Genomic DNA, 10975 nt, shown 5'->3' on the forward strand with positions numbered 1-10975 from the left:
GTACCTGCTTGAATTAGAACCCAACTGGGGACTGTATCCTAGGAAGTCGGCTCTAGCGATGGTATCTATTGGAAACGCATGTGTTAGAATATGATGGGTTTTTGTCTTCACTGTTTTCAGTCATTGTCCTCTACTAACTACTACTTAAGTAGAAAATTTGGCAATTCTGCCTAGTAAAACTTTTCCAGTGTCCCATGGGGTAAAAAACAGTGGTGTCTTCAGACTTCTAAGCAAGGCTAGATCTCTCTGCTGCAACTATCTGTAGCCTAGGCTGCAATCAGAAACCGGGGGAACACCAACATCCTTCCTACAGAGGCCCTTAGCATCTGGTCGGTGGTCTCACTGATTTGATTCGAGATAGGCTTCCGGTCACATTGACATCTCAGGAACCTTTCTGATATATCCTCCGCAGGGGAAGCTACCTGGGAATTTGGGGGGGCATTTTCGTGGTAATGGACCTCCTCTACTTTTCCCTCTCTAGGAGGATAATGGGGCCTTCTCCTTAGTTCCGAAGGACTCTCCCTTGGAATGTCATTTCAACCCACAAAAAACAATTTGGGTTGCAAAATTTAGGAAAGGACTTATGTCCTGTAACGCTGCATGGCCTTAATATAGTAAGATCTAGCAGTTAAATTTCCTCTGCCGGAAACAGGGTTAATGGATAGAAGTACCCCTGGTCCAGTTCTTCACGGCTCTAAATCAGGACCCAGACAGAAAGGCTATTGCAGAATATATTTGCCCAAATGTATTTAGCTAGTAAACTCCCTCCTGGCCTAGTGGCTGTCCTAATAGGCCTCCCCCTGATGGAACTCAGTTTCTAGAGGAAACATAGGCCTGCCATGACAAAGGGGATGCTGACTCCTTCTCTCTGATCCTCCTCTTAATAGATGTGGCGTCCTCTCTGTCATTCATTTCCTGAGCTAATCACTATAAAAGGAGTCAACTGTAGTTAGTCTACCTTAGGACGTGGACTTTAAAGTATACTCCCAAGCAGATGCCCAAACTCCCTTTTTTTTTTTTTTTTCAAAGAAATCCCCTTTTTCTCTCTTCTCTCTAGCCTGACATAGATCCCTATTTCTACTTTGGTGATATCAAACAAGCAGTCATGGGATCTCCTCATTCCCAGCTGACAATGTTTAAAACCAAGAATCCTCTTTCTCTGCCTTCTGGGACTTCGCATTTTCTGCCTTCCCTTCTCCATCCTCCTGTTTCTGCATCACCTCCCATCTGACCTACATAAAAACGCTTCTGTACCATCCCCCCACCCTCAATGTCCAGGAGTGATGAGCAAACCCCCTTGGAACACCCATTCAAATTCCCCCACTGGTGTCCCAGGTAAAAAAGGGACAATGGGGAACATATTGTTTGTCCTTTAAGTGAACTCAGGTGAAACATAGTCAGTGTTTTAGCTTATTTAAGTTTGTTGGTTTAACTAAGATGGACATGTATTTAGAATTATCGGTATTAAATGAAAAACTTTTATTCTACCAAGGTTTCCTAAAAGTCAAAGAAGCTCATGTTGTCTCTATTGTGATTTGTTAGCAAAGATGACTTAAAATAATGGCTAATTTCGTGTATCTCAAAGTTTTCATGGATGATTGTTAAGATAGCTTTCAATGCTTTTGGTAATCTGACACTTGTATAAATGGGATTGAATCCATTGGATATCAAGATCTTTTCCAAATAGAATGGAGTGTTAAAACATTGATTACTGGATGTAGGTTTGTGCTTTTGACTTCTTATTGCAGAGAAACTAAGAACATTTGGGTCTGTTGGAAAACATGCTTTGTGCTTAACTGATTCATGAATTTGCCATCTAAAGAATTCTGGTGTAACAGTTTACATGGTCACTACTGTAGACTAGGGTGTCTAAGAGTCAAAATTCTGCTAAACATAGTTAAGACTGATGGAAATAAGGAAAGCAGCTGTGTATGTACAACAGTAGGAATGTGTAAAAAAGAGAGAAGGAATAAAATGTATTTTTTGTTGCAGGTAAAAGAAAGTAATTTTGTCCTAAATGATACTGGTTTGGAGAAAAATGTCTTGGGACAAAATCTGAATGCAAAGGAAAGTTGTAGAAGGTCAGGAAGGGAAATCTTTGGCAAGAGATTTTAAATCCTTTAGGATAGACTAAGTTGTTTTGAATGGATTTTTAAAAGTATACTGGTATAAGGTTGAAATTCTGCTTTTCTCTCTGTTCAAAAGACAACGTCTTTTGGATTGTCAGATCTTGATAAAAAAATTAATACTCATAATATACAAAGGATTGTTTTCTCTTTTTTTTTCCCCTGGGAAAATCACAGCTTTAGGTTATGTCTTTATCAGGTCTTTGATCATTTAGTTAACCTTCTCACTGTTAAAGGAGCTAATTTTTGATGACAACTATATAACCCTACATGTTTGCCTTTGGAATCTCTTATTGCCATCTTGGTTAAATTAACAATTTAAACCTGTAAGATTTCTAATGATCTGATTCCATTTCAGATGTGCTCTATAACTTTCTAAGGTTTAACTAACTTCCCAGAATTAAATTTGTAAACAAAGCCTTTTTGACCAAGAAAGCCTTTTTATTTGAAATGTTAAGTGAGAAGCCCCATTAAAAAATGGTAAACCTTAGGTGATAATTGCTTGGGTAAAGGCTGGAACTGCTCAAATGTATATACAATTCCTAAATCTCGAAATGAATATGGAAAACATATATTTCCTAAACCCTATCTGACAGTTACTAGAAACCCTCCCCATATAAACCCAAAATTCCTGATTTATTTAAAGGATTGAAAGTTTAATACAACAGGGGATTCAATTCAAAATGGAAGGGCCCTACTGGGTCCTTGCCGGGGTCCATCTCCAGCAGGTCCCGGGCCCCCTGAGAAGAGACGGTGTCGGCGAAAAAAGGAGAGAGTGAGCCTCGGCTTTCTTTCTCTTTCACCAGGCAGGCATCCTTCTCTGCTCTGTCGGTTTTTGTGTCTTTATTTATAGGTTAAGTGATAGCAGGACATCAGCAGATGGAAATTTTACAACGAACAGATCTCTGTGATAGGAAGCTTTGAAAAGTCTACAGACACAAGATTTACAGAGGCATTGTGGCAAAACTATCCTAATTACAGTGAGTGGTAAAGTCTACAATTAAGAGGACAGGATGTTCTAAGTGAATAATATACATATTTGTTTCTATTAATGATGCTAAGATTAAGTCATAGTTTGAGTGATATATAGACAGGTTGGGAGGCATCTCGTCTGGCTTGCAAGACGAGGAATGTATCTGGACTGATTAACAGATTGCTTGTGTAAACGCTTTTGTTTAACGCTAGGGGGTAAATACCGTAGGGGCCCTACATGGGTCAGCCCTTCTCTGTGGGTATGTTTTAGTGACCCTTACCCACGTCATCATCCATCCTCATCATGGAAGTCAGCGTAAGGGAAGGTATTTGCGGCATCAATTAGCAAAAAGTATGCGCAGTAACTTATGTCCGGTCCTTGTCTGATCCTTATCTCTCAATTTGGCTCTCCTTCTCCAGGCCAGAGTTAATTGTAACTCTTGTAGTTTTAGCCCCCCTTATAGTTAATGTCATGGGTGTGCGAAGCTCATTAGAAGAGCCCTCTGGCAAACATTTGCATTGCTTTGTCTAAAATCTTCTTTGTAGAGAATACGCTTCTTCTCATGAGGTATCTGTGCGGGGACTATTGGTCTGACTTGGAACATTGTGAGGCCTAATCAATAACAGCAGTCCCGTTCCCAATATGAACCAATAATGGAAGGAGATACCAGTTTTGCTTCCTGGCAGGAGCTGTGCAAACGTCTGCCATCTCCTTGCCATGACTGTGTCATCCAGCAAGGCCGGCGCGGCTCCCAGCAGGTCATATTAAGTACTCCCACTGCAGTAAAGTTAGAGGGCATACTTCATGGGCTCCTATATCTAAAATAAAACCTGGACCCCCTTCTCAGGAATTCAACAAGCAAACCAATGTGCCTTCGTATTCCCGGGAACCTGTGGAAGACCTCCAACTTCTCTTAGGATGGTTGGACCTTTCTTTTTCATCCTCCCTTCCCAAGGTCTACTAACACTTCCTTCTGACAATGAGCCATTCAAAAGGATCACCACAGACATCTGAGTTACAAACCAGAAAGACCAATCTGATTCCTGCCGCCTGTTCCCACAAGCATCCGAGGGTGCTTCAAGCCTAACGTCTAAAAAATATCTCCTGGCAGCGCTGGGAGTCACTAGTTTGTAATCTGCTCTATCCATTAACCTGTATTTATCTGTTTTCTTAAAAGCACCTGCTATTAATTCCCTACTTGCTTACTAAACAAGACAGAGTCAATATGATGGCTATCCACCACCTGTTACACATTTAAGGCCTTAAATGACTCTCAAAATAACATTATATTACTAAATAGCAAAATAACTCAAATGAATAAAACAGTCCTACAAAACAGAATGGCATTAATGTTTTCAGTGCTGCAAGGTGGAATGCAAACTCTCCTAAGAACAAAATGGGATGCGTATACATTCCGGAGTACCTCAAAAATATTTCTGGATTTCTATCTGACCTGAATGGCCAAATTGGCACATGAAATAACCCCTCTCTTTACTTTAGGGATGGGTTAAACTCTTGGACTGTAGGATTTCTTTCGGTTAGATGCCAAAGGACTTTTCATTTGAGCTCACCTTTCTAGCTATTCTAGTTATGTCTTGCTGTTTTCTCCCATGTCTCTCTGCCTGGTGCCAGGACTCCATCATTACGATAGTTTCAAGCCAGCACCTTGGCCTTCCAACCGTCTCCAACTACCTGACCTTGACAGGGCCTCTGCCATTGGACCTGCTGCGGGTGGCTGAACATGGGTGTGAGATGTGTCCCATCGGTGCTAGGAGGCAGGGGTAATGGAGGGCAGCTGCTGGTCTAGGGCTGGGCATGCAGGTGGGAGCTAGAGCTGGACTCTGCTTCTGTGGCCTCCAACCCTTCCTGGGACCACAGTTCCTGGGAGTGATGCTAATAGGAACCTTCCCTTTGTTCTTTTCCTTCTCAGAGGGCCCAGAGGTCAGGGAGCCCAGACTGGAGACCAGGGGATATGTTTATTTAGCAAGCCAGAGGGGTTCCATTAGCAGGGCACCCTGGGGAGCACTGGGGGGCTGTACAGTGAGAAGAGTCTCCTCGCTCTCCCAGTGGTGTCCGGTCCGGTGGGGACAGCTGGGCGGTGCCCTGGGCAGAGGTTGGCTAGAGGGGGATGAAGTGGAGAGGGTTCAGAGGGCACCTGAGAGGGAGGCAGGGGAATAAAGAGGGCAGCTGTGCTGGGCAGGTGGGGCAAAGGCAGACCTGGGACTCCCCCTCCCAACTGCACCCTGGCTCCCATCAGCCCCCGCTCAAGCCATACTTACCGCATGCTTGCTTATAGATCCATGCACTGATCTGTGGGGGACAGAGTGGTCACCATGAGCAGGTGTGTGTCTGTGGGATCCCTGACCTCCAGGGACACTTCACTGCCCCTTGGGCTGCCCTGGGCACCAACCTGATTCTGCCACAGAAGCTCTGGGGGTTCCCTTCAGGAATGGTGCAGCAGAAGGCTGGATGGTGGGCAGGGGACTGGGGGACAGGCCTGAGGACAAGCAGACCTGTGTGAAAGCCAGTCTCCAAAGGAGGCAGGTGAGGCCCAGCCAGACTCCTGTTGGTCACCAAGCCTCATTCCTGTTTACCTGCTGAGTCCTGACAGCCCCTCAGCCTTGGGGAGGCACCTGCTCTGGCCAGGCTGCCTGAAGACAAGGGTGTCTACCAAGTCAGTGGTGAGCCAGCCCCAGAGCCAGCCCCAGGGAGGTGGCCCAGGAGAAACTGGCCTGGATGGAGGGGGAGGTGGCCAAGCAGAGAGACTGAGGAAACATGGCCGCCGGTGTGGAATGCTCATCTGGGCAGAACCAAGTCTTAGGAAGGAGGAACACATGGGAACCAGAACCCTGGTTGCAGCAGGGTCTTACTTATTGCAAAGTGGCTCCTGGGGCTCCAGTGGCTGCAGCAGTGGCCTGTGTCCCTTCTCTCCCGCCTATCCTAGTGCGGCAACATCAGGCCTGGATAGTCCCCATTAGCCTTCTCCTCTCCCCAGCTGGGGATTACCGTTGGGGATAGGGAAGATGATGTGCTGATCGGTGAGGTCCAGGAATTTGGCGAAGCTGATGAATTCTTCCTTCACCTCAGGAGACACCTCCTTGCTCCTCCCTGTGGCCAAGATGACTGGTGAGTGGCTGGGAAAGCTCCTTATATATTGTTGAAAGCGTGAACGAGGCCTCAGACCCCTTCCACATTGAGGGGTTCTTGGATGACCACTCTCCCTCCTCCCAGAGCTCAGAGTGAAGGGGACTTTGGGTCCTGGGCACAATGGGACTCTTCTCCCCAAGCATGGCCAAGGGCCAGGTCCCAGAGCGGGTAAGACTCACCATAGAGGACAACCTTGAAGTACTTTTGGTTTCTGAAAAATTTCTTGAAGAACAACATGGCAAACTGTTTGTAGTCTGTGGCCACCACCAGAAAGAAGTACTTCTGGATTCCAGTGTACCCTGCATGGTGGATGGTGAGACCTCAGCCCTCCCTGGCTGGGCAGAGGGAACTATTGATTCTTCCCCTACCTCCATGGGATGGTGTCTGTGTGGAGGGTCCGGAAGGTCTATGCCCCCGAGGACCCACCCCACTCAGGACTCACGTTCAATGTTGGCCAGAGAGTACTGGGCTCGCCGTGCAGTTGGGTTGAAAGTTCTGACCCAGTTGGCACAGGTGTCATTCCTGTGGAGGCAAGAGGTAGGTAGGAAAGGGGGTGACAGCCAATCGTGCCAGAGCAGGAGGCTCAAACCCCACCGCTGAGAGGTGTGTGTAGGTCTTTCCCAGTGACCCATCCCTGCGTGTCCCTGCCTACTCTGCTCTGAGACCCCTGACCTGCCAGACTCTCCCTAAGGCACCTACTGTCCTTTTCGGGGCCTTTTCCCCTCGGTGCCTTTTGCTCCATAATGACCCCCACTTAATGTCCCCTATTTTAATTTTACTTTAAATATTAATTTAAATTAATTAATTAATTTTAATTCATTAATTTTTGAGAGAAAGTGAGAGAGAGAGAGAGAGAGCGAGAGCAAGAGAGTGGGTAGGGGAAGGCAGAGAGAAGGAGACAAAGACTCCAAAGCAGGCTCCAGGGTGTGAGCTGTTAACACAGAGCCCAACGGGGCTCAAACCCATACACTGTGAGATCATGGCCGGAGACAAAGTAAGACATTTAACCAACTGAGCCAGCCGGGTGCCCCTGTCCCCAATTCTTATCTTGAGTTCTCCTGCTGTAACCTCTCCTGGGGGAATCAGCACCCAGGGTCCAGTCTGCTGGATGGCAAAGACTCCCTTACCTGTTGGGTCAACCCTGGCCTTTCACCTGCATCCCATCTGGTCCTCTGGCAACCCAGAGCCTATCTCCCAACACGTGCCCTTCTTCTGCTCCTTCCATAACAGAGGCTCCAGCCCCATCCTTAAGTGCCAGAGCCAGAAACCCGAGGAGCTGGGTAATCCTTGGCTTCTCTCTCTAGGTCCTAATCTGCCCCCACTCTGGTCATCTCCCACCTATGACTGATCAGCCTCCTGGGCTGCACACCATCATTCCTCTCCCAGCTGCAGCCAGACCCACTCCTCATCAGTACTTGAGGCCCCTGCCCCTGTGGGCTCTGCCCCCCTCCAGACCTCCTACCAGCTCCTGCTCAGGGCAGCCATGCGACGGCTTGCTGTTTCTTGAAGAGGAGGCTATCTCTCACTCAATCCACCAGACCTGTCATGAAGGTCTCAGGCCTCCTTCTGATGCAGGTTGGTTCCTAAAGACCTAACCCTGAGTCGACCTCCCTGGAAGGCCTTGAGAAAATCATAGGTGGGATGCCAGGCTAGATCCAGTGACCCTCCTCCCATTCTAGGACCCCTCTGCTCTTGTTGGGAGAGGGCCTGGGTACATCCCCAAAACTGTCTTGTGTCTGTGCTGAAATGACCAAGAAATATTGATTGAGTGATTGAAAGAAGGAATAAATACAGGGACCAAGTACCCAGCGGTAAGATGAACGATCATCTTTCAGCTTTGGTAGACCCTCGGCCAAGACATGGATCTCTCTTGCACCCGCAGGGCAGCCCTATAGCCCGCCCCCTTATCACCATGTTTCCCTAGAAGATGGTGGCACTCACCAGGCAAAGGTGGAGGTGATATTGTAGCTGTTGTCTTCATTCAGCTTGTAGGTGTTGGCGTAAATCTTAAACTGGCTGTGGTTTGCTTCATTAAATTCGTTCCCTGCCAATCCTAAGACGTACCATTTCCCCTGGAACTACAATGGGGGATGATGATAGGCAGAACCATGAGCAGGCTCCTGCTCCATGCCTGCAGGCACCTCTAGGCAACCTGGCCCTGAACCTGAAGCCCCTCTAACTGGGCTGCAGGGACCCAGACTGGCCACACAGGCTGGGCTGATGAAGCTGGCAGGAGCTGGAGTCCATCCAGCCAGGCGGGAGCCCTGAGTGTGTCAGGGACAAGGTGACCCTTAGCTAGGGGCCAGCTGGCTTCCCTGAGCCTCAGTTTCCTCATCATGTAGAGAGCCTGAAGGTGTTTCCGACTTGCAAAGACTGCGGGGATTATGGGAGAGAGTGTGGACCAGGGGAGTTCTGTTCAGCTGAACCTCTTGTCAGCAAGGTTGGGTACAGATGGGGGCACGGCGTGTGCCTTCCATCAGGGGACATAAGGGCAGATTGAACTAAAGCCTGAGTCTATCCTGCCTCTCCTCCCCTCTATTCACACTCATTCTGGGGCCTTCCTATGGATGTCCCTTAGGCCACTTACCTGCTTATTCTGAAAGCGAGGCTGCACAGGGATCCTGCGCATAGATGGAAGTGGGATCAGGTGTGGGGTGGAGACCTCAGCCTGGATCTGCAGGGCTCCCAGCAGGGCAAGGCTAAGCCATAGGAGACCGAGGGCCATGGCTTCAGGGCTGGGGAAGCTGGCACTGCTCCAGATATTCCCTGAAAGAGAAAATGAGTGAGGAGATATCCAGGGGGATGCTATTTATGTTCTCTGTGGACATTGGCTCACCCCAAGGTGGATCGATTTATCTGTTGCCAAATCTTGGAAGGATGAGGCAAATGTCAGCAACTCAAGCTGAAGGTCATAAGAACTCTGTTTCCCCCCAGGCCAGGATTAAGCAAGATGAGGGGCAGGAAGGTGAAGGAGTTCGGAGGAGGCTTTCCCCAAATCTCCACATCTCTGGTGGGTCAGTAACTCCCTCCACACTGTCTTCCCCTTGGTTAGCACCTGGCGAGGACAGGGGTCTCAGACCTGGACGAACGGTCATCTCTGACATCCAGGAACTGCTCGGCTGAGGCCCGAGTGCAGGGAGGGGTACCTGCAGTGGCTCCCCTTTCCTGCACCTGGTGAAGGCAGAGAACGTCTCCCATCAACAGAGCCCAGGCTGCTTTCTGGTTCTCCAAAGGGAAGGGTAGGGGAGGCACTGAAAGAGGACAATACTGGCAGGGAAGGACAGAGCATACTCTGTGCTGCGCATGAGCCCAGATCCCGGCCTATCAGGGACCCACACCAGGCCCAGGCAAGAGTGAGAGCCCCTTCCCCTCCCCCCTCCACCACCGAAGACCTACTGAGGAGATTTCCTGATGAGGGAGCAAAAGGCAAGCTGGTGACAAAACACATGCCACCATGCTCCTCTCCCCAGGTGGGATCTGGGTGACAGTGCTCAGGTCCTCCTGGCTGCCCTAGAACAAAGGAAAGCAAAGAAATCAAATGGGTAACTGATAGAGACCACAGTCCTGCAGGACATGACTCTTCATCAGTTTACCTATGTCCTAGTACATTAGGAGAAAACGAGAGTCTTATCAATAGCTGAATCTCCAGAAACCTATACTCCATTTCCCAGAGACCAAATATCACCTTCCCTCCCTCCATAGTGACATGGGGAAGAAAGGCAAAAGGAAATGGCAGATGGCATGAAATTTCATATGACCTCAGCCCATTGACACATACTTGAGGCAAATATGGAGTATCACACTTCTCCAGGTATTGGCTACTGTCTGCATGGTAATGCTTGGCTAGGGGGCAAATCAAGCTTAGCTTAACAACAGCTAGGCCTCCAGTAATGTGCTAGTCTTCTTGAGCATATGAAAATCTCTCTAGAAACTTCCTCTTGACATTAACTCCCCCAACCCCAATGGTATATAATCAGTTACTCTTCACAGCCCAAGGGCAGCTGTTTCTGCTCAGAGTCCTGTCCCCCCGCTTTAACAAAAGCACCTTCTGGGCACCAAAGACATCTCCAGAATTCTTTCCTGGCTGTCAGCTATGAATCCCCACCATTCCAAAGCCCCATCATTCCCAGCTTGAGTCAGCCCCTCCCCTCCTCCACACCCCATGGGCAGTGTAGACCCAGACCTCACCTGGCCCCTAAGGGACTTGGCCCCTCCTGTGGCCCAGGGGACAGTAACCCCAGCTTGGCATGCCAGCCACCAATGAGACAGCTGGACAGAGCAGAGCTCTGAGCCTGCTCCATCTTGGTGAGGTGTCCATGGGGGACATGCATGTGCACTGTGTGGAAAGGGGTGAGGGCCCAGGGCCCCAAGGGGGGCTCTCTGTTCTGATACTCTGGACACCGGGAACTTAAGGTCACAGTGAGTGCCAGGACTCAGCCTCATCCTTAAGAGATCATGATACCATCTGCCACCTCTGGCTATAGTCTGGGGCTGTGGAGCCCAGAGGGCTAGGCCTGGGCAGCCAGAAGTGTTCCTGCCATGGCTGATCCCAGCTTTGTCCTACAGGGAAGGAGTTTCTTCATGGAGGCTTGGCTATGCATGGAAGTCAGTGATGGGTTCCAGCCCCAAGGCTGTGACTCCTAGATGTCACCACAAGGACCAGGCCAGGGCTGACAGAATGCCTGATCTGAGGCTGACCTGAGGTCTCACTGGCCTCACATGAGACTCC

General features: G+C 48.8%; 1 protein-coding gene, 1 long non-coding RNA gene and 1 pseudogene across 2 annotated transcripts; all 3 read right to left on the reverse strand.

Moving 5' to 3' along the window:
- The window catches only part of LOC115276960, an 8999-nt pseudogene extending 5611 nt beyond the window's left edge, over window positions 1–3388 (reverse strand).
- Window positions 3389–5070: 1682 nt separating this feature from the next.
- LOC115276701 lies at window positions 5071–6059 on the reverse strand. Its single transcript, XR_003902053.1, has 4 exons — window positions 5970–6059; window positions 5510–5596; window positions 5379–5409; window positions 5071–5217 (listed from the first exon to the last, which is right to left on the reverse strand). It is a non-coding gene; the product is annotated as an uncharacterized LOC115276701 (long non-coding RNA).
- Window positions 6060–6073: 14 nt separating this feature from the next.
- Window positions 6074–9369, reverse strand: LOC115276961 (neutrophil gelatinase-associated lipocalin-like). Its single transcript, XM_029921075.1, has 6 exons — window positions 9326–9369; window positions 8834–9012; window positions 8188–8324; window positions 6689–6768; window positions 6426–6545; window positions 6074–6207 (listed from the first exon to the last, which is right to left on the reverse strand). The coding sequence occupies exons 1-6, from the start codon at window positions 9348–9350 to the stop codon at window positions 6074–6076; spliced, it is 675 nt and encodes a 224-aa protein (XP_029776935.1). The 5' UTR covers window positions 9351–9369.
- Window positions 9370–10975: the final 1606 nt, after the last annotated feature.

This window comes from Suricata suricatta, chromosome 13 (genome assembly GCF_006229205.1).
Source record: "Suricata suricatta isolate VVHF042 chromosome 13, meerkat_22Aug2017_6uvM2_HiC, whole genome shotgun sequence".
In the NCBI taxonomy this organism is placed as follows: Eukaryota; Metazoa; Chordata; class Mammalia; order Carnivora; family Herpestidae; genus Suricata; species Suricata suricatta.

Coding starts and splice junctions, on each gene's coding strand:
- LOC115276961 (XM_029921075.1), bottom strand. CDS start 9,350: ATGTCAGAGATGACCGTTCGTCCAG. Junction 8,325..8,833: donor CTCGCTTTCAGAATAAGCAG/GTAAGTGGCCTA, acceptor CCCCCATTGTAG/TTCCAGGGGAAATGGTACGT. Junction 6,769..8,187: donor ATCACCTCCACCTTTGCCTG/GTGAGTGCCACC, acceptor TTGCCTCCACAG/GAATGACACCTGTGCCAACT.